The sequence below is a fragment of the Lemur catta genome, chromosome 18 (genome assembly GCF_020740605.2).
Source record: "Lemur catta isolate mLemCat1 chromosome 18, mLemCat1.pri, whole genome shotgun sequence".
Classification (NCBI taxonomy): Eukaryota; Metazoa; Chordata; class Mammalia; order Primates; family Lemuridae; genus Lemur; species Lemur catta.
The window spans coordinates 23,147,848-23,172,226 of NC_059145.1; the positions used below are offsets into that span (position 1 = coordinate 23,147,848).

Genomic DNA, 24,379 nt, shown 5'->3' on the forward strand with positions numbered 1-24,379 from the left:
TACCAAGAACCTCCCTACTTTACTGTTTTTGCAACCTAAAGAAACCTAGGTTGCTTCGAGATCTGTGTCATTCCAAAAGTGAATATAAATTTCTTGATGAGTAAGGTTAAGAAGTCTTTAATAATGTCAAGGGGTGCCAATGGGGGAGTTACATTATAGGACAGTCGGGAATATGTGCTTCAGTTCCTTTTTGCGTGTCTCCAAATCTTACCTGTCTGTTTCCCCAGATGCTCTCTCCTCCCCTCTCTTGTTCCCTGTACTCAAAATTAGCAGTGTGGCTTTCTCGCCTCATGCTCAGTGTTATAGGCTGATATCTCTTTTGTTTAATTTCTAGTTTATCATTTTAACAAACATTTATAGAACATTTCTTCAGAGCAACTTCCCTGGGAATAGTTTGAGATCATGTATCATTCATTTGTAGTCTCTAAATCCCCTAGCAGAGTCCTGTGCCAGTGGTTAAAAAATATATGTGAATGAATGTTGATGGTCGTAGGTGGAGGCCTGGGATTGATTCCTTTTGATGCCCCTGGCTTTTTCCAGCAGACACCTTGTTAGAAACAAGTATCAGTCCCCAGGGGAACAGATACATGGGGCTAGCCCTGTAGCCGTTGCTCTGCAGTAGCGAGAAACTTTGCTGAAAATGAATGTTTCCTGTCTCATCTGATGCGTGTCTGAAGGTCAGCAGTTAAAACACAAACACACCCACACATTCTTAACTCTAGATCTGACTGTACAATCAACAATAGTAGCTGATACCCGCATCCCACCTTTTTACTACCAAACGCACACACAGACATTCACAGATATGGGCTGTGTGGTCACAGTGGGCTGTGCTAGTACCATCTCAGCCACCTTGAAAGCAGGAAGGTACAAGGGGAAAATTTCCCCTCTACACTTCCTTCTCAGAAACCCTGGGGCGAAATGTGTTACTGAATTCAGATTTCATTCATGTTTTATGTGGGTAGCATAGGCACCTACCATCTATTACCTAACAAACCTAATGTGTTCTCCACTTGTATCCATGATCATAGGTGCTAATATTTCTGCAATGAAATATATGAATATTGACGCAGAATGGGATAAGGCGACGTAAAGAACGTCATGTTAATTCAAGTCAGATTTTGCTGTCATCTTACAGAAAACCTTTCCATTTCTAGAGCTTTTTGGATTTGGGTATTGATGAAGGATTGTGGACCTATAAGAAATGATGAAGATCTTTATCATTAAAAATAGTGGCATTTAAAAGAAATGTGCAAAGTTTCAGTACCCCCAGTATAGTATATTTATCTGCTCCATTAATTGAATCCAGATCATACGCAGTCTGTCACTTGCTGTCTCTCATATCGGCTGCTTTTCTCCATCCCCACTGCCACCTCCACAGTGTAGGAGCCAACATGACGTCTTGCCGCACTCACTACCTCTAGTCTTCCATATTCACCCTGTAGCCAGAAAGATCCTTCTACAGAAAAACAGAACTCACTGGTCATGTGACTCTCCTACTGAAAACCACACTTCAGTGACTTCCCACTGTCATTAAGATATATTCCAATTTTTTTTTTTTTGTTACCATATCTTACAAAGACCTGCAGGATCTGGCTCTCTCAGGTCTCTCTTTCAACTGCTCTAGTACAGGCAGACCAGAGTTCTTTCCACAACCTCTTATCTCTGCACAATCCTTTGCCTGAGTCATTGCCCTCCTCCCCACTTGGTCTACTTAATTTATGCTCTCCTTTTAGTTCTCCTCTATGGTCTTGTATCATCCTGGACTTCCAGTTCATGACATTCATCCCATTTTGTCTGGAAAACTTGTTTAATGGCTGGGTGCAGTGGCTCACAGCTGAAATCCCAGCAGTTTGGGAGGCCGAGGCAGGAGGAGCGCTTGAGGCCGAGAGTTCAAGATCAGCCTGGGCAACATAGAAAACCCTGCCTCTACAAAAATTTTAAGAATTAGCCAGGCATGGTGGCATGTGCCTGTAGTCCTGGCTACTTGCGAGGCTGAGGCAGGAAGATCGCTTGAGGCCAGGAGTTCAAGGTTACAGTGAACTGTGATCACACCACTGCACTCCAGCCTAGGGGACAGAGCAAGACCTTGTCTCAAAAAAGAAAAAAGAAAAAAAAAAAACACAGAAGAACTCCCGCCCCCCCCCCCCAAAAAAAAACCCAAAAAACCCAAGCCAAAAACAACAGCAACAAAAAACTATTGAATATATGTCTTCTGGTTAGTATATAAGCAACTTGAGGGTAGGGATTGGGTCTCTTATTTTCTTTTCCCCCTATTGGCCAGCCCATGAACAAGTTTTAGCACGAGGGAGAAATGACTCATCTTTGCTAATCACAGATTACTCTCTAAAGGTAACAACTCTGTTTGCTTGATTTGTAGGCTTTAAGGAACTTGTGATTCATAACATAACTATTTTTATACTTGGTCTAGCTTGGAATCTTTGGACATAAAAAGCCTTAAATAATGTTTTACAATATTCAAAGCCCTTTTATCAGTATCTCAAAAGTACTGATAGGGTAGTGATTATCATTAGCATCTTTATCTTAGTAAAGAAAATATAAATGCCTTATTCTAAACTAGCTTTTTAAAAATTTTATATATGAGCAAAATCCCTTTTTGGCCACTACCCTGGTAGTAACTGCATTCATCTTTTTGGTTGATATATTTTTATATTTATATATTTGGAGATAGGTCTGGAGAAAACAGTGGCAAATTTCAATATGAATGTGTGTTTTACACAAACAGTATCACATTGGCTGTTTCTTAACTTGCTTTATTCTCAGCAGTGTTAGAGTCAAGAAATTTCTGTGTACTGGCATGTATTGTTCTAACTTGGCTTTTGCAACTGCTCCATAGCATTCCCTTGTATGGCTAGGTCCTGATTTATGTAGCCATTCCTCTATCGATGGGCACTTTTGTTGTGTCTATGGCAAAGCAAAAGGATTCACAGGCTAAATGGTTTCCCTAGTGTCATAAGATCTGTAAGTGACGGAGATCCGTCATTTAGCATCTGAGCAGAGTCTATGCAGCACTGTCTGGTAGAACCTTCTAAGATGATGCAGATGCTCTCTCACTATATATATTTGTCTGTATGCGATGATGCATTTGTCTAGTATGGTCAACAGCCCCTATCCATGAGTGCTATAGAGCATTTGAAAGGTGGCTAGTGTGAATCTAATGGGTGCTTGTGGCTGGAAGCTTCATATTGGACAGTGGAGAATTAACTTTTTGTAAACATGTAATTTGAGGGTAGCATTTATGGCCAGAGCATACAAACACCCTGAAAGGTGGAAGTCCAGTTGTGTCTTACTACTTGTGTCCTCTGTACCTAGCCAGGCAGTGTTCAATAAATGTTTATTGGATCAAAGTCACTGACAAGCGTAGGAAGTTTAGGCTTTAGTTAGGATGTGTGTCTGTTTTCATATCCCCCTGGATCTTCTATGCCTTATCTGAATATGTTTCCATTAGGGCTTTTTAAGCTTTACCTGCTTAATCTTTATTCCATAATAATTATGCAGTATCATGCTGTTAATTGGCATGTGGGAAGACCTATTCTCTGCTGATATGTTCCTCTTATCTTATTTGTCAATAAGAATAGAGAGGATCTAAAATATAAAATTCACTAGAATTTACATTTAAATTAAAACAAAGGCAAGAAGATGTTGGAGTAGGGCACTAATTAATGTTGACATAGAAACCAGAATATCCTTTTGCATTTTTGTTAATCCACATCACATATACTTATCTAGTGTTTTCATTGCTTTTCCATAAAACCATAGCTTATATTAGTTAAACAGGGAGAATAATTAGCTGTTGCCCCCCACCAAACTTTTTTGTTATAATTAACTTATGAAACCCCCCTGAATTATTGAAATGTGTCTTTGATACATGTTGGGGATTTAGGAGAAAGGATAGGGAATTATTTGATTGAGGCTTTCGTTACTGGGGTCCTAAAACAGACAACTATTCAGCGGGTAAGCATTCTTCCTTTTGAATCTTCAATGGGCATAGACGAGGCTGTTTGGTGGTAGAAACTATATTCTACGCATTTATCAAAAAACAGCTCTATAGAGATAATGCTGAATGGTTTTATGATAAAATGAGATAAATGTATATGATAAGGAAGCTTAATTTATTTTGTCAAAATGAATGCTCTCTAAACATTGGATTTAAAAGAGATTAATAAGACAAAAGCTTATGAATGGAAGGCAGTCACTTTTCAAAGCTTTTTTTTTTTTTTTTGGATGATGCCCCAATTTCTTCCAGTTTTATGAGATGTCAGAATTCATTCAGTTAAGGAGGAGAGTTACTGTTTGGACTGCAGACAACTTTCATGGCTTTATGGACTGTGTGACGAGACACAGGGTCTTCTTTTATGATGTGTTTTCATTGGGTGATTTTATTGGCTATGTTCTCCTTGCTACTTAAAAGATTTTTTTTTTTTTTTTCAGTGTGGTCAGGTGAATGACAGGGTTTTACAAAAACCCTCAGGGAGTTGGAGGGACATGTAAGTTATGTAAGTTGGTTCATTCATCAAGTTTTAATTTAGCACCTTTGTGGCTGTCCTAGATACTCAGGGATGGGATGTTAAGGAGACTCAGGTCCTGCTTTCGAGTTTACTAGGAGAGAGAAAAATTCTCACAAATGAGGGACTCCGTGGGAGAACAGAGGGGGTCAGGGGTGGTGACCCACGAGAAACAATTATAGTAGGTAGGGGAATATGGGGGTGGAAGGAATTAGGGAACTGGGCCCCACACAGCATAGGAGAGTGGAAACCGCAAGTAGCTTGGTCTGGCTTGGAAATGATGGAAGACAAGACCGGGGAGGTAAACAGAGCCCTTGATGTTAGAGGTCTTAGAATAAATAAAATTTTAGGATTTAATTCCTGCCTTCTGTGAATTTGCATTTTAGGAGAGTAGACGAAGCAGAGTGTGCCAATAAGAAAGGGTATAAAGTGCTGTGGACAAAGGTGCTTATATAAAGCACCCTAGGATTTCTGAGAAGGCAAAATGTGATCCCTGAATGACAGGTCATCTTGTCAGCATCTGTTTCATGGGGAGCTCATGATCAGCCGGGATTTTTACGTCTGTGTGTGTATGTGTGAGAGAACGCACAAGTGGGTGTGCACAAGCTTTAGACTCATGGAGTTGCCATGATAGGGGCAGGAAGGAAGACATAAAATAGAGGTGGCAGATTAGGATGATTTTTGTAAAATAAAGCTTTGAGCAGGTCTGATCAACTAGCACAGCCTCTCATCTTGAGCGGAGTATGTCTATAAACTATGTATCAATGTTTCTTAACCAGGGATGATTTTTTGCCTTGGGGCCATTTGTCATTGTCTGGAGACCCATGAGAGAGGGTGCTACTGGCCTCTAGTGTGTAGTGGCCAGAAATGCTGCTACACATTTTCCAATGCACAGTATTCACCCCCCAACCCCCAAATAAAGAATTAATTGGCCCCAAATGTAAATAGTGCTGAGGTTGAGAAATCCTGACTTAAAGGTCCCTAAAATACATGGATCTATTGTGAGAGTCTGAATTTGGCAGAGAGGACAAACCCAGATCACAAAAGTACATTCAATACATACTCAGTGCTCTGTGTACTTTGCGGAATAATAGTGTCGTATTATTTGAAGAATGTGTGAAGACAAGTAAGAGTCCTTGAAAAAAATCGTTAGTGCTGTAACTACTGCTCTTAAGTGTATTAGCTGGGTCAGGTTGGTATGGCTTCTTTTCTGGGACTAATGAGAAATATAAAAGTTAATAAATGGCTTAATTTTTAAAGAACACAGTGTCTTGAAATAATAGCTACAAGAGCAAAATAACTGAAGTTACAGTCCATTAAAACTTTGGAGCATATTCTAGAAGATACATATTCTGGTAAGATATTTTCTTAATCTTTCTGTCCATAGTTGCGGTGTTAAAACACACTATTTTTAGAAAAACCTTAACTCTGTGTAAATACAACTAGACTAAATCAACAAATGAGAGACCAACTCTTGAAAATTGAGCCTGTTCTGTTAGTCTAATTTGAAGGTGGGGTTATTTATATCTATAATATACATATATAAGTACACAATCGTGTTTTATATCTCTTGTCCCAAATAAGTATCACCTGGTTAAATAAAACAAACTCATTTTATATAACAGGGAGTAAGGGAAATGCATCAGAAGCAAAACAGCTAATTATCACCTTACATTTTCACCTAGATTACACCATTATAGAATGTACTAGTCACTATCACAAAACCAGGAAGGGCTTTACACTGTCCTTTTATTTTTTTTCTTGCTTTCTGCATAAAACTGGAAATTCATTACAGGTTGGCAGCTTGAAGATAGGGATTTTATGTGTTTTCATAAGTCAGGAAGGCCATGGACCTTTTTAAAGAATTTTATTTTAAAAATGGAAGTGACAAGATACTTTCTCATTTCAAGTATACTATGATCTTTTGTAACGGGAAAAAAATATATGCCTCCTACAAACTCATTCTCCTGGGGAGACAAGGCTCGGTAAATGTTCTCAACAGCTATTTGAATAGAATCCTCCTTCTGGGTCTTTTGTCTCAGCTCCTAACTGGGCTCAGGCTGCACTCAAAGCTTCCAGTTCTGGGCTGTTTAATCACTTCATTCACTGTCAGGTCAAACCCTCAGTGAGGTCTCACCTTTGCTGTGAGTTCCTTAGTCGATCCTTAACTCTCAAAGGAATTTGAAACTTGGATTTTGGTTACTATGATGGTTCCTTTTATGTCTCTTTTCTGAAAGAACATTCGCTAGTTAAGTCTCTCACAAAGAAACTTTGTCTGATAGGGGCACCTCACTCAATGTATTCTTCTATAAGGTAGGAAAATACTTATCGTTTTTTTGCAAATAGAACTATTTTAAATTTCAGGGCAGCTTGCCATTTTGAGGAGTGTGATGCAAATCTGTTTTTAGAAGAAGGCATCACTTCGTATTTTCCAACTTAATGAAGAAAAACTGGTAAATAAGCTCATAAGAGCTTGGTCTGGCTTGCATGCTTCCTTTTTTAAAATTTAGGTTTATTTCAATTCTTAAACAAAATATTAGGCAAATACTTCTTTTCTCCTGTAGTTATTAAGAAGTGGCATATATTTCTGCCATGTACAACTGAGTCCATTTTTGTTTTCGCTTTATCTCCTGTTCTAGGTTTTGGTATCAGAAATATCTTGTGTCCTCCTGGGTTCAGCAAGTGAGTGCTGGCGTCTCTCTGCAGGGAATTTGTTTCCCAATTTCTCACTCCACTCACAAGTCAATTGCTCTTCTCTTTTAGAGTTCTTTCTGTACCACATTCTATTGTCATTCCCTGCCAAGCTATTCTCGGCAGCACACCGTTTTCTCTGTTATTGTACTGTCTCACTCAGACACCTTCCGTGGCTCTCTGCTGCTTAGAGAACCAAGTCTAATCTTGCATTGTCCTGGAGAGCCCCTGAAGGTTCCTCTCCGGACACCCTCCTTAGCTGGGCTGGGCGTCCAGGGCTTCCCTGACAATCTCTCATGTCACCCACGTGGGTCTGCAGGCTTCCAGGTGCGCCCCTCCCTGTCCCAGCCCACTGGCCACCTGCCAAGGCTGCTTTTGAATCTCCCACGAAACTGATCCCTCTCCCCAGTACGTGGGTTCTCACTCCTGAATGGAAAAAAGTTTGTCTAAGAGTTTTAAAGACAAAAGAAGTATTTTAAATTCAGCTCTAATTCTGGGTAAATGTAACTAAGCTCTATCAACCTTTATGTAACTTTTCTAATCCTGCAGATGGTATTTTAAATTGAGGGTTGGGAACCATTTCTTACTTACCTTTATGTCCACCTGGGACTGACCTAAGGTGTCAGACAATAACGAATGACCGCTCAGCACCGTGAGTACAGTGACACTAGGCAGCACTTAGTAACCTAAAACATTATTGTAAACTGTGCTACAGTAGAAAGATGGCTGGACAGAGAGCAGGAAACTGTAGCTTCTAGTTCTTCCTCCCTCAACTTTACTAACTTTGCAGAAAGCTCTGGCTTTTATTTCTGGTGCCACCCACCTCCCCTTCCTGCTGCTGAATGAAGGTTGCTGGGACAATCAAAAGAGGAACAGTAAGTTACAAGTGCTTGAGAGACTGTTACAATATTTGGGACTGAAAAGAACGTAACTTTTGCAGGCTTCACTGCCGCGTGTCCATCCACTCCAGTTCAGTGGCAGTCTCTGACGACATAAGTAGCCTATCTGGCTCCATTCCTTGCTCAGTGTTGGCACACGTCCTGATTTAAATAGCAGACAGTTACCCCTACGTCACAAATCTGCCTGACTCAGGTACTTTTGATGTGTATCATCAGATAGTAGCTCGGTGTTTGGCCAGAATCATGAACAGTGGTGGCTGCATGTGGATAGGACATCACGTCTGGCCCCTTCAGGTGATAATGCACCTGTCCTGTGCTCTCTCATCCTGCCACATAGCATCTGCCCGACTGGGGAAGTGTTTGAATGCTCTGCTTTCTTCTATACAAGGATGTGTTTCTACTAGACGTCTCTGGCATAAGGGAGGACGTGTGTATTTAAGCATCAGCACTTGGGCTCTAGCGTTCGACGGCCTCCCTCCAGATGCTGGTTTGACCATGCCCCAGTCACTTAATGCTTCTAGACCTCAGTTTTTTCATTTCTATGAAGTGCAGGAAAATAACTTTTAACCTCAGGATTGCAGTGAGATTTAAATTAGAAAATGCAGGAAGGCAATTAGCGGGGTGCCTGGCCCTTGATAAAAAGTAGCTATTAGGATTTGCAAAGCTTTGCTTGAACTTGAGTTTCTGGGGTAGTTTGAGTCAAATCTATCAGGGCAGGCAGCAGGGTTTTCTCTACATAAGATCGTGTTCTCTGCAAACAGACAATTTAACTTCTTCCTTTCCAATTCGGATGCCTTTTACTTGCCTACTTGTGCAAGCTAGGACTTTTGGTGGTAGGTTGAATAGAAGTAGTGAGAGTGACCATCTTATCTTGTTCCTGATCCTACCGGAAAAGCTTTCAGCTTTTTACGGTTCAAGATGTTAGATGTGGGCTTGTCATTTACTTCTATACCTACTTAGTTGAGAGTTTTTATCATGAGATGATGTTGAATTTTGTCAAATGCTTTGAGATGATCCTATGATTTTTATCCTTCATTCTGTTAATGTTGGAGTATCATTTGATGGTATATGCTGAGACATTCTTAGAGCCCAGGGATAAATCCCACTTGATTTTGGTGGATCATTTTTTAAAATGTATTATTATTCAGTTTGGATTGCTGTTATTTTGTTGACGACTTTTAGATCTATGTTCGTCAAAATTATTGGCCTATAATTTTCTTTTCTTGTAGTATCTTTACCTGGCTTTGGTATAAAGGGAATGCTGTCTTTGTAAAATCTAGACGTATTCCCTCCTCTTCAATTTTGAGAAGGATAAGCAGTAATTCCTCTTTAAAAGTTTGGTACTAATACATTCAGTAAAGGTGCAGGCTGCAAAGTCAACATCTAAAATTAGCTGCATTTCCATAACAACAAACTATCCATGAAAGAAACTGTGGAAGACCCAAATCAATGGAAAGATATCCTGTGGCCCTGGATTTGAAGAACTAATATTGTTAAGATGTCAAGACTTAAACCTAAGGGTGTGAAACTATTAGAATTCTAGAAGAAAATGTGGGAAAAACTCTTATAGACATTGGCCTACGCAAAGAATTTATGAAGAAGACCCCAAAGGCAATCACAGCAACAACAAAAATTAATAAATAAATGGGACCTGATTAAATTAAAAAGCTTCTGCACAGCCAAAGAAACTGTCACGAGAGCAAACAGACAACCTACAGAATGGGAAAAAAGTTTCGCATGCTACACATCTGATAAAGGGCTGATAACTAGAATTTATTTAGAACTTAGGGTTGTTTGATTTTTTTCTTCCTGATTTTTCCTATCAAAAAGTGGGCAAAGGACATGAATAGAAATTTTTCAAAAGAAGACAGAAGTATGGCCAACAAACATATGAAAAAATGCTCAACATCCCTAATCATCAGAGAAATGCAAATCAAAACTACAATGAGATAGCACTTATCTCCAGTGAGAATGGACTTTATCAAAAAGTCCCAAAACGATACATATTGGCGTGGATGCGGAGAGTCAGGAACACTCATACACTGCTGGTGGGACTGCAAACTAGTGCAACCCCTGTGGAAAGCAATATGAAGATACCTTAAACAGATACAAGTAGACCTACCATTTGAGCCAGCAATCCCATTATTGGGCATTTACCCAAAAGAACAAAAGACATTCTATAAAAAAGACATCTGCACTCGAATGTCCAGAGCAGTGTAATTCACAATTGCAAAGATGTGGAAACAACCCAAGTGCCCATGAATACATGAGTGGATTAATAAAATGTGGTATACGTATACCATGGAGTACTACTCAGCTATAAGAAACAATGGTGATATAGCACCTCTTGTATTTTCCTGGATAGAGCTGGAACCCATTCTACTACTAAGTGAAGTATCCCAAGACTAGAAAAATAAGCACCACATGTACTCACCATCAAATTGGTTTCACTAATCATCACCTAAGAGCACATTTAGGAATAATATTAATCGGATGTTGAGCAGATGTTGGGGTGGGGAGGGGATGGGTGTATACCTACATAATGAGTGCGATGGGCACCGTTTAGGGGATGGACACACTTGAAGCTCTGATTCGGAGGGGGCTGGGCAAGGGCAATATATGTAACCTAAACTTTTATACCCCCATAATATGCTGGAAAAAAATGTCAACAGTACCCAAAGCCATCTATAGATGGAATGCCTATCAAAATTCCAATGGCATTTTTCACATAAATAAATAGAAAAATAGTACTGAAATTTGTGTGGAACCACCGAAGACCCCAAATAGCCAAAGCAATTTTGAGAAAAAAGAACAAAGCTCGAGGCATCAGACCCTGATTCAAATTACATTATGAAGCTATAGTAATCAAACAGTATGGTCCTGGAATAAAAATGGGCACATGATGAAACAGAATAGAAAACTAATAAACCTATACATAAATAGTTAACTAATATTTGACAAGGGTGCCAAGAATATACAAATGAAAGAATAGACTTTCTAGTAAATAGTGCTGGAAAAATTGGATATTCACATGCAAATGAATGAAATTAGGCCCCTGTCTTACATCATACACAAAAATTAACCTGAAATGGATTAGAGATATAAATGTAAGACTTGAAATTATAAGGGAGAAAGGGTCCTTGACATTGGTCTTGCCCTGAATTTTTGGATATGACACCCAAAGCACAAGCAACAAAAGCAAAAATAAACCATTGGGACTACATCAAACTAAAAAACTTCATAGCAAACAATCAACAAAATGAAAATGTAACCTATAGAATGGGAGAAAATATTTGCAGACCATCTAATAAGTTAATATCCTTATTTACAAAATATAAAAGGAACTCACACAACTAAATTGCAAAAAAATAAATAATCTGATTAACAAGAAGGCAAAGCATCTGAAGAGACATTTTTCTAAGGAAGACATACAAATGACTAATAGATATATGAAAAGGTGGTAAACATCATTAATCCTCAGGGAAATGGAAATCAAACCACAATGAGATATCACCTCACATTTGTTAGGATGGCTATAATCAAAAAGAGAAAAAATAACAAGTGTTGGCCAGGGTGATAAAGGAACCCTGGTACATTGTTGGTGGGAATGTAAATTAGTACAACTATCATGGAAAACAGTACAGAGGTTCCTCAAAAAAACAAACAACAAAAAAATAGAACTATCGTACAATCACAGAATCCTACTTTTGGGTATATAATCAGAGGATATGAAATCAGTATCTTCAAGGTATCTTGCACTCCCATGTTCATTGCAGCATTATTCACAATAGCCAAGAATCAGGAAACAACCTAAGTGTCAACTGACAGATGTATAGATAAAGAAAATGTGGTATATAAACAATGATGGAATACTATTCAGCCTTTATAAAGAGGGAATTCTTACCAGTTGTGATAACCTAGATGAATCTGGAGGAGGTTGTGCTAAGTGAAATAAGCCAGGCATAGAAAGACAGATACTGTATGATCTCATTCATATGTGGAATCTAAAAAAGTCAAATGCATGGAAGCAGAGAGTAGAATGGTGGCTACCAGGGGCCGAGGGAGATGCTGGTGCAAGGGTCAAACTTTCAGCTATAAGGGGAACAAGTTCTAGGGATCTAATATATAGATTAGATGATGGTGATGGATCTACTAATTATGGTAATCATTACACAATGTATATCAAATCATCATGTTTTAGAGCTTTACTATATGCAATCTTTGTCAAGTAAATATTTTAAAATAAAAAAGGGAATCTGTGGGCTACATATCTTTCTAGTTGAGAAATAATAAAATTCTTTGTTATTCAAAGGAAAAAACAAAATATCCACCGGGAGATGTTTTCTATATAAGTGTTGCTGTTTGAACAAGAAAATACGACTAATCCTTTCTCCCACTGCAATTCCCAAACCCTAGGGCTCTGTCTCATACCCGCCCATTGGCTGAATTCATCTTTCAAAATCAATCACTATCCTTTTTGCCCTCTGAATCTGTGGGAATAACCAGCCAAGGTGATGGGGTTTCCTCCACTTCTGCTATGTGTCTAAACCTAGAGAACCGGGGTGCTGTTTTCTATTTCATGGGCTTAAAACACAAATTATTTTATTGGCAGACTGCTGCAGGGATGGCGAGGAAAGGAGAAAAGTGAATTCGCAGGGGAGCAAACCAGTCTAGAATATTCATATGTAGGAACATAAGGGATTAACTTCAAGGGGTTGCTCACCCCTCACTGGAATGGCAGGGAGAGAGGAGTAAAATGTGTGATGGAAACTTTTACTGCTTTTAATCTTCACTGTTAACAAAGCACACCAGACGTAAGAACATGGCAGTGTCAACACCCACTATAGTATGATGACCATAATAATAGCTAACAGTTTCTGTGAACATCATGACTGGTTCAAAGTCAACGAAGACTTTCACACGGACTAGTTTTATCCTCTTGACATCCAGCAGGAAGGATCTATTTGTATCTCTATTTTCCAAATCAAGAGACTGAGGCTAAGAGAAGGTAGGCAACTAGTCCAAAGTCATTCAAAAATCTAGAAAGTAGCACAGCTAGGTTTAAACGCAGACAGACCCACCACAAAGCCCAAGCTCTCTCTAGCTATATTACACTCAGGTAGCCAACTGCAAAAATGAAATACTTTGTTTTGTAGAGTATATGGCTGATTGGACTCCTTAAATTTACTTATGGTGATCTTTAGTTCATTTTAGCAATCTTTGAAGTCAATGTGCTGCTCTGTATTGAGCTTTATTTTCTCCATATTTGGTGGAAGAAATAGCATCACAAATATTATTTGGCCTTTGTTTTCCAGCCTCCATTGTGATTCAGAAGTGGTGGTGTCACATGAATCCTTGTTTGGAAGGAGAGGATTGTAAAGTGCTGCCAGATTACTCAGGTTGGTCCTGTAGCAGTGGCAATAAAGTCAAAACTACAAAGGCAAGTATGCATGAAACACGACTACAATTTACAACTTGTTAACTATGGGGTCCCCACTCCCCGGATTTTATGTTGCCATCAACAGAACATTATGTTGACAAACTTGCATGGGCAGTGCCACCCTGTGGCTTTGGGCTTTGAGACAAACCCATTTCCTAGCCTCATCCTTTGTGTCAGATTTTATAAAGCAGCGCTTTGTTAGGTGAACTTGTTATTTTAGGCAGGGCCACTAAATTCATTTCAGCTTCTTCATGAGCCTGATTTAATATAAAAGTTTCAGAGTTGACAGGCCAGTGTGTCAAAACACCATGGGAAGAATTCACATTCAGATGATTTGCTGAAGTAGAAACACCTACTGCCTTGAAGGAGACTTAAGACTCTTATTCAAGTCTTGTAAGTCAACAGTTTTCTTCCCAGATGGCCCTCTTTCTAGTTCTTCCTTCCTCTGAAGAGTGCCATTGTCTACCCCGTTCTTCATCCAGAAACCTAACCTCGTCCTTATCTCCCCATGGCCAGTTGATTACCTTGTCATGAGGATTTTTACTACCCAGTCTTGCCATGACTTTGCAACACTGTACTTACAGCTCCTGTGTAATCTACCATCTCATCTGGACTACGCAGTTGCTACCTTCCATGCTGGTCTCCATACAATGACTACAGTACTCTTTGTAAAATGCACATCTTCTAAGGTAGTCCACACTGAACTCTTTCAATGGCTTCCTCTGGCTACTTAGTCCACTATGGACCTCTGCCTGGATAGGCCTTAACAAATAACCTGGCACACCACCTCCCCTTCATTCTTTCTGCCCCAAACATCCTGACTTCTGCTAGTCCTCTTACCATGGTGCCTTTGCAGTGGCTGCTCCCTCTTCATGGAATGTGTTTCCCTCCCTTATTTTCTAGTTAACCATTGTTTCTTCAGGAAATCCTTCCCTGACTGAATTCAGGTCCCCTGTATTTCTGAGCATTTATTATGGTTATACTTTACACAGATTGCCATACTTACTTGCTTAATACCTAGAGCTTTCTGCCTGGTGTGAGAGCTATGAACTCAGGCCCTGGGTCTGTTTTTGCTTACCCTGCTAGTCTCAGAGCCAGCTGAATGCCTTGGTGACTATATACAGATACATATAATATATATACACATTTTTTTAGAGATAAGGTCTACGCTCTATCACCTAGGCTGGAATGCAGTGGTGTGATTATAAACTCATTGTAGCCTCAAACTCCAAGGCTCAAGTGGTCTTCCTGAGTAGCTGGGACTGTAGCTGTGTGCCACCATGCCTGGCTAATTTTTTTATTTTTTGTAGAGATGGGGTCACACTATGTTGCCCAGGTTGGTCTTAAACTCCTGGCCTCAAGTGGTACTCCTACCTTGACCTCTTAAAGTACTGGGATTCCAGGTGTGAGCCACCAAACCTGGCCCTGTTTCTTGAATGAAAATTGATAGCATCAATGTCATTGAGATTATGAGAATTGGATGTACTCTTTGGTTCTGGTTGCTGTTGAGCTTTGACCTCTTAGGAAGTGATAGAGAGTAAATGGCTTCTTGCCTCCTTTACATTTTCCCCTTTATGAATATTTTGAATTACTTAAACACTTAGAGTTCTCGTTCATCTTCAACCACTTGAGGTCAAAAGCAGGCCAGTTTCTCCTAAGCATGAACATGAGATATTACAACAAACAAGATTTTATCAAATAGACATTTAAATATTATTCTATTAATAGAGGTATTCAATCTAAACCAAATTATACAATGTGATTTTATAATAAATTTTAAATTAAATGAAAACTGTAGCTGATATTATCATACCCCAAATCGTCAATACAGTGCTTGTCGGCTGATTAGTTTGTTATCTAGTTAAAATCATGACCATTTTCAACATTAATTGCAGTTATCAACCAGCTTGTCCTTCTTAGTGATATTGAGGTGACTAGGCTAATGACTTGACATGCTTTTCTATCCAGGGCAGTGGAAGTCCACTCCTCAGAAACTTCCAGCCTATACAGACCCATTGTGTTTGCTAAGCAAACTCTGCCTTAAGATAATTCCACTCTCCTCTCCTTGGCCCCTTTTCAGCCATTTTTCCCCAAAATCTTAGAGTCACCTATGAGTTAGGGTCTTACATCCATCAGTGATAAAAATTTTCTTTTATTGTATTTCTTGTAGACTAAGGAATAACATTTTGGAAGATTATATTTGTATTGATTTTTATATATAGATATAAAATAAGACTGAGCAGAAGCCACCTGCATTTTGGAAAAGAATGTGTTTAAGTAGGTCTCTTGGTAGAGCAGCTCTCTATTTATGTGCAGTTACAAAAGGCATTTGCAGGAAGCGAACCTTTAGGGGCATTTCGGCTCTGTGTGCTGGGAATATAAGTTTGCTCTAGCTAAATCCTCAGCGGTAGTGACATTTCATTTAGCGCCTCAAAAAGTTGTAGAAAGATAATACAGTTCCCCAAGCCATCATGATACTTGGGCTGCTTTTTTTTTTTTTTTTAGTGATATGTCACTTGAGAATAATCTTGAAGTCATAAAACTTTGTTTCCTTTATTAATCCAAGTCACGTTGACTTGAACTGCATAAAACATTTTATGTCTTTTATGGATCTTATGCACATAGTGTAAATTCATTTGGAGCTGTGACTGGCTTCCATGGCAAACGTGGTGCCCCCAGAAGCTATTTTTTCTTAAAATCAGTACTGACCTTACACCACACAGGTGAGACCGCGATCCTATAAAGGCAGAGCAGTTTTGTCCCTAGAGGAGGTATTAACTATATAACAAAATAAACAGTTCATGCGCAGTAGCATCAACACACAGACTGGCTGCAATAGTAGGATGGTCTGCAGTAAGCCACCTATATGTCAGAATTCTATTTTCCATTTAACTGCAAATCCGAAAAAAATCAATTTGAAATATTAATAGCCTTAGATGAAGACATGAAAATGAGGAGACAAGTCCCTAATTGGTCATCTTTCTCAGGTATAAAATATTGGCATTGAGTTTATTCTGCCTACATGGTTTTCAGTGTCTCTAGAGAGGATGCAGCTACTACTCCTTGTGGGAAAATATAGCTCCCTCTGTCATCCTGCCTCAAATTTCCTGTTCTTAATTTAAGTCTAGGTTTATGCGGCATTCTCTGTTCTAAATAGTTCTTCCCTATTTGGAATTCCCAGTGTTAAGGCTTCTAACACTGACACTTCTACGATGCCTTTTTAGCACCAAAGCCAAGCATTTGCCAGGGCTCTTTTGTTGTTTGTGAATAGAAGCACATCACATTGAATCTCAAGCAATATTAGATTTTTTTCAATGTTCTTATTTTTAAAACCTCTACTAAGGGTGAAAAGCTATGTCTTTGGAGCAATAGTCCCAACCAGGGGCAGTTTTCCTCTCAAGTGGACATTTGGCAATGTCTGAGGATGCTTCTCATCCTCACACATTGGAGGGGCTACTGGTATCTTGTGGGTAGACGCCAGGGATGCTGCTGAACATCCTATAAAGCACAGGACGGTCCCCTACAACAAAGAATTATTTGGCCCCAAAGGTCAAGAATGCCAAGGTCAAAAAGCTGCTTTAGAAATAGATACTATCTTTCAGTAGCTCTGCGCAGGCTTCCCACCTGGTTCTTTTACTTCATTTTGTTCTTCACAGTTTCTATTGCATTGAAATATTTCCACTATTTCACATTGGGAAACTCCTAGAGGTAAGAGTTAAGAATTGAAGCAGCCGTTTTCTCTTGAGCACCTCCCTCACCATCACCATCTGAGATGACCAAGTCCTGTCCAGTATCTTCCTCAAATGGTTCTCTAATTGAGACCCTTCTGTCTGTCTCTTGGGCTGCCACCATGGCTCATCGTCAGTGTCATAATAATTTAATGGTATCACAGCTACAGAAAAATCATTATGGGAACTTGATCAAGACACAGCCTTTTAACCCTACCTCTAGGATATTTTGGTATAGTAAGTCTGGGATGGGGCTTAGAAAACTATACTTAAAAAAGTTGTTCTTAGGGTGATCATGATGAACAGGCAGTATGAGGGGACCACTAGTCTAACCGAGTTCCCTCCCTATTCTCACCTTTAATTGGCTCATACCCTGCTTTCTCTGCCACCTGGGAAACTGCCTGCCCAGGTTCCTCCCTGTTGAGATCATCGATGGATCCCCAGTTGGAAACTGATACAAAATACAGAGTGTAAGCCTCTTGAATGCGCCTTCACTGCCAATCACCACATAGGCCATGTGCTTACCCACACCAGTGCCACCTGCTTTCCCTATGTCCCCTTCTAAAATTCTACTTGTCTTTCAAGGTCAAGCTCAGAGGATTCCTTCTCCCTGAGGTCTTGTCCACCCTGTTCCCTGTAGTCAGAGCTTGAAATGCTCAGGGGACCCTGAGGCATGGGAGTTCCACTATTGGAATTTTACTAGCCCTGTGTCATCAAAATTCAAAAGCAACAATGAATCTTCCATATATAAGCAGTACAATAATTTTGAAGGAAAGTAAATCTGAGAGTATCTTAGCGAACTTTCCTTGTTGTCTAGTATGAGCTGGGCATGGGGAATGAGTTACCATAAAAAAACACTTTTAGGTTACATATAGATGCATGATAGATCCAGAAGGAGCAAATGTGGCAATCATCACCGTTTCCTGACCGCTACCCATGTGACAGCCACTGGGCTGTGCAGTTCAATTCCTGTATTTTATTCCCGCTTCACTACAACCGCAGGGGGCAGTTCCTGTTATCTCCATTTTGCAGATGTAGAAACTAAGGCAGAGAGAGCCAGTCTACCCCATCACAGAACATGACCAACTCCACCATTCAGTTACTCAACCCAAAGACCCTGGAGTTGTCCTTGATTCCTCTTTGTCACAAGCCCTGCTGGCTTCACCTTTCCTCACTGTGGCCAAAGTGATCCCTTTCAGTTGACAGTCTGGCCAGGTGTTCCTCATCTCATCCTTGTACTGCAAAGTCCCTGCATTGGCCTGAGGCCATCTTGCATTTGTCTCTCCCTCTACCTGGAAAGTTCTCCAGATAGTCAGGCCTCCTTCACTTCCTTCAAATGTCTCCTCTGACAGTCCTATATAGAATAGGAGTCCTGCCCCCGACATTATACCACATTACTGTTCTCCATGGTCCATATTACCTTTTGACATATTATTTATTTGCTTGTTTGTCCAACCTCTTTCTCTGGAATAGGAGTTAGCCAAATCCAGCCTTTGGCCTGTTTTTGTATGCATGGCCTGTGAGCTATGAATGGGTTTTACATTTTTAAATGGCTGGAAAAAACCAAAAGAATATTTCCTAACATATGAAAGTCATACAAAATTCAAATTTCAGTGTCTATAAATAATGTCATATTGGAACGGAACAAAGCAACAACTCTTAGTTCATCTATGGTCTAAGGCTGCTTTCGTGAGTAAAATAAAGGCAGAGTTGAGTAGCTGCTACAATGACTGCAAAGCTGAATGTATATTTACCATATTTAGTCCTTGAGAATAAAGGTTTTCCAGTCCCTGCTCTAGAACATAAGCTGTACGAGGGTGGGGTATTTGTTTTGTTTGCTATAGTATACCCAGCGCAAACAAAAGAGCAATTATTAACATTACTGAATACATGAATTAAAGGCCTTATGTCAGTTAATAGCAAAGCTGAGGCTTGATTAAATATCTGATCGTGTCTAAAGACCAGGCATGATGACTATACTATCAAATAATTTACCTTGGAAATATTTTCACGATGTAGACATGTTAAAGGCTTACGCTTTCTTTTCTACTAGAGCTGGTATATTGACTGGCTAATCTGTGGAATTTCTCATGACCAATCAAATTATAGAAACTGCTATTCTAATTTTCTTAGACCATATGCAATGAGCCTGGATATTTAAAAATGAAAAAATGCAACCACCACCTTCTTAATGGATATGTTTTCCAGTAAAAAATGACCTATTTTAATGCCATTAACTTTCACTGTAAAAAAAAACAAAGGCAACATCATCTTGATCTTGACAAACACTGATTTTAATCAGCAGTCATTTGAAAATTTTTTAGTACCATTAACAAAGCATGCTCAGCAAGCATGAATTGATGGGCAATGAGTGTACCTAATCAGATGGGATTTTTATAACCTCAAGAAATACACGGGGTGCATAATATCTTGTGGTGGAAGCCTTTGTGTATGTTTTCCTTGCACCCTAAAAGCAAGAAATGTAGAATTTGAACAGTTGATTTAGTGAGGTGGCTTACAAGTCAAGGTACAAACTGATAAACTATATGCAGATAGGGACTTATTGGTCCTGGTTGTAGGAATGGTTATATTTGGTGGGTGTGAGATGTTGAATGCTCACTGATTTTTTTTTTCCTTGAATTTTTAGGTAACACGGTAGCAAAGAGAGAGGTGTGCTTCAATCCTGGAGCTCTCTTGCTTGGATTACCGTCCTGGCCACTTTGCGGGAAATTGTCTTGGATTTCAGCAACTTCACATTTGTAGGTGTGCTGTGAGAAGTGGAATTCACTTAACTGGCCCAGCCCTCTCAGCTTCATGATTTTATTGCATTGAATTATAACCACAAGATGCCACACATTGGACATCCTATCTGGATTCCAAAGGGTTATACCTCCAAGAAATCTTGGAGGAACAAATCAGAGACTTCAAAATGGATCACTACTAAGGAACGTTTGGTCTTCAATTTCTTTCTGCCTTTACAAGAGTCCTCATTCTGTTCCTCCTTTGAACTTTTCCTTCAGCCCTTGTATTAAAGTGGTTTAAAAGAGGTCTAAATAAAAAAAGATTTTGGCAAATGTACTTGCAGATGTAGATTAACTGGTGAAGAAAATTTATCTTATGAACCTTGAAACACAGGAGGACTTAGCAGGGTTATTGTGTGTGCATTTGTGTTTTTACTTTTGATAATCTAAACTTTTTGCATTGTACATCCCATTGTTGGGTTAGCAGAGAGAAAATGGGAGCATTTTCACTTCAGTGCACCATTTTACTTAGTGCTAAGGATGCATATCAATTCCAATATTTTATAACCAAAGCTCTATCATCACATATTTACAAAAGAAATAAAACTCGTTGAGATTTTTATGGCTTATGTGTAGTCAAATAGGTAAATCATTTAAAATATAAAACAGTCTTGGTTTAGATCAAGGGTGATTTCTCAGATCCAATTTATGCCAATTACATGAAAATATTTTGTTAACTGCTAGACAGGAGACTTTCGATGCTGAATTTTTAGACTATAAATGATTTTTTCTTAACTTAGCTCTTTCCCTACTTATTTAAAGAAATGAGTTGGCTAACAAATGTTAGTAAAATCCAAGTCTTTTTTCTTGGTTTAATGGTTTTGCAGCAGGCATGTCTCCATGCATTCTCAGATGCTGTCATGCAGAAACATACGAAACAGATGAAGAACGACTGACCCAGATTTCAAATGCAGACTATTATTAAAACACATACTACTGTAATAATATGAGATGGATTTTAAATATTAAGAAATGCCGAAAACAGTTTCTGCACCAAGTTAATTATACCTGTCCTTTCACAATTATGGGGGGAAAAAATCAATGCTATAATGTTGTTTATAGAGGTAACAATTACTTTATTCTTACAGAAGGAATGGAAATAGGTGATAATCCGTTTGTTTGCTAAATTTTGTTTGAATTTGACTAGATGCTTACCAAATTTATGATGATCATAAGTAAAAAATTCATTCTGCTGATTGGTGTATAAGTTTTTGTGATTATTTTATGCCTTAAGACTTTGTGTTAACATCCTAGGCTTGCAAATTTTAAATGTAAATGTGAAAAACAACTTTAAATGTAAATGTGAACTATATGTCAAAGTTGGTGCATATATTTGGATGGCTACATTTTTTTCTTATCCCAAACCTAGGTAGCATTAGGGAGAATTTAAAATCTAGGGTGGTTCTGTTACGTTTAGGCATATTCATGATGTTTTATATATGCTCTGCTGCCTTCAGTATAAGGCCTCCCATTGTAAGAAGAGAAAGTTAAAAAAAAAAAAAAGAGATTTTATGGTATATAAAACAATGACTTAGTTTCTTAGCCCACACATCTGATCTTGTACCCCGAATAAGATCAAGTACTAACAACACTGCTTCATGCTGAGGTACATTTCTGGGGAGCAAACCACTTCCAGGGAATCAGTGGTCCATTTGGGGACATGGCTGGCCTCGAAGCTGCCATTTCATCCGTTACTCTTTCAAAGTATACTTTTTACCTCGTTCAAAAGTAAGCCCTGAAATGGGGCTTTCTTGGAGAAGCATTTTAATGTTGTCCTTCCTATTCCTTTCCCTTAGGGATGTAGGTAAGGGACTTTTTTGCATTTTTACAGTATTTAAAACAACACTACCAAGGGAGTTCATGTCAGCATTAGGTCCTGTGACTGGCACATGTGGCCTCAACACCTGAGAAAGCTTTGCTTCTTGTATCTGTATGGATACAGCCAAGGTCTCTCTAAAGAAACAAGTAACTGCCGAGATTGTATATCTCTCCCTCATGTCCGGATGGGCTGCTCCAAACCGCATACACCTTTTCATCGCCTGCCCTTGAAAAGCGGAACTCAGTTCATACATCAAATTCAACAAACGCTTAATGAGCCTCCCCAAACTGCCCTGAGTTACTGGCAAAATTCTCTGTCCCTATCCAAACCAATCTATTTTTCTACTCAATTTGGGAAACCGTTTATGAATATTCCTATTTCATAGAGGAGAATTTAAGACCCAGTAAAATTTAAGACCCAAACTCACACAGCAAGTTATTATTTAAAATTATACAATGAGGGGGTCATGATAAAACACAGGAAATCATAGATTTTTCTTCAAGTACTTTTAAAATAACACATGCTCTTCTGTATTTCCAAGTGTCAGGGAGAATCTGGCTAGTATCTGACCCTGCTTTATCCTACAGACCTGTCCTCTTTGCTATTATCTCATAATGTGTCAGTCAATAAACTGATCGACATCATGCTGCTTTTTTTAAATGGGTAAAATAATCATAACTGAATTTGTACTTGAGTTTAAAAGAACAGCTGTGTTATTTTTACTTATTTAAAGGAAACTGTTGGCCAGGGATAATATTAAATATATTGACATGCTCGGTAGTTGGTCTTGGACCACAGGCTGCCCGAAGGTTGTCTATACCACTGTGCTCACGGGCAGGTCACCAGCCTTTCTCGTGTCAGAAGCTGTGCAAGGGTATATACAATCCCACATGTTATGTGGTTTTCCAAGGTTTCTTTGAATAAGATGCAGCAACATTGAGCCCATGTTCTCTCCTATCAACGATATCAGATGGAGAGGAGAACTGGCCCCTTTGATGAGCTCATACTCCCCAGTCCACCACCATCACCACTGCTTGGCCAGCTCCTCTCATTTGAATTTTTGCCCATACTTTTAGATTTTTTTTGAAAGAACTTGTTGGTGTCCAAGTGGGGAATTGATTCCTGAAAGCGGCAATGAAAACAACTGGACCAGAAATGCCTATAGCATAGATTAAAGGATTAAGATTGGAAAATGCTTCTGCACAAATTTTTTTGTGGCCTATTAGGGACCCACTGTCCAAGGATGAGTCAGTCCAATGCCCGTCTGATGACTAACTTCACCATTTAGGGTCTTTGCGAAGGAGGCAAAGCATTTTTAAGAGTCGTAGCTAAAGCATGTAGATTCTTTTACTCTAGGGGTTGGCAAACCGCAGCCCATATGTCAAAACCAGCCTGCCTATTTTTCGTAAATAAAAATGTATTGGAACACAGCCTTACCCTTCATTATATATCGTCTCTGGCTACTTTCCCACTATAACAGCAGGGTAGATTAGTTTTATCAGAGACCATAGGGCCCACAAAACCTAAGATATTTACTCTTTGGCCTTTTAAAGAAACAGTTTGCTGATCCCTGTTCTAGTCAATGGGAAAACATGACTCTTAAAATCAGTCCATTGGATACTATCAGATAGTAGCAGAGAGCTCAGGTACTGGAGGTGAACAAACCTGAGTTTGTTCCTGGCTCTGCTACTTCCAAAGCTTTATATTCTATAAATTTCAGTTTTTCTACCTGTAAAATGGGGCTAATATAGACACCTCATAGGAGTTTTTGTAAGAATTTTTTGTATCATAAAAATCTTAGCATGGTGGTTAAGAAATATACTTGTCCCTCAGTACCTGTGGGGAATTGGTTCTAGGAACACCATTGGATATCAAATATCAAAGTTTGCAGATGCTCAAATCCCTGATATAAAATGACTTAGTATTTAGATGCAACCTATGCACATTCTCCTCTCGTGCATGACCTCTGGTCATCTCCAGATTACATATAATACCTAGTACAAGGTAAATGCTATGTAAATGGTTGTTACACTGTCTTATTTAGGGAATAATGACAAGGAAAAAAAGTCTACATGTTGCATACAAACAGCTATTCAATTTTTTTCTGAATATTTTCAATCTGCAGTTGGTTGAATCCACAGATGTGGAACCAGCAGATATGGAGGGACAATTGCAATGAGTTCTTAATAAAGTTGGACATCTTTTATGAGTAACTTGTCATTCAAGTAGTCATTTCAAGCAGAAAGACAACAAAACAGCCTAGCCTCCAAACTGGGCTTAAGGTTTAAGTGGATGCTGCCGACAGAGAATTGGGAACAGATAAGACTAGACCTTAAAGTGTTTTCTCCTTGATTCCAAGTCAGAACTTTGAGAAAATGAAGGAAGGACAAATAGAACAGACTCAAGGAGCACTGCTTCCTATTGCCCTTAGCTGTCACTGTGGCAGAGTGTGGAAGACCCTGTGCCTTCTTTATA

The 24,379-nt window shown here is 39.1% G+C and overlaps 1 protein-coding gene across 1 annotated transcript in view; it reads left to right on the forward strand.

The window, feature by feature from the left end:
• TAFA4 (TAFA chemokine like family member 4) overlaps positions 1-20,322 on the forward strand; it is a 165,566-nt gene extending 145,244 nt beyond the window's left edge. The window contains exons 5-6 of the mRNA XM_045529665.1: positions 13,432-13,556; positions 19,932-20,322. Coding sequence (XP_045385621.1) covers positions 13,432-13,556; positions 19,932-19,943 — 137 coding nt within the window. The 3' untranslated portion in view covers positions 19,944-20,322. The remainder of the gene's footprint in view (positions 1-13,431; positions 13,557-19,931) is intronic.
• The last annotated feature ends 4,057 nt before the right edge of the window (positions 20,323-24,379 follow it).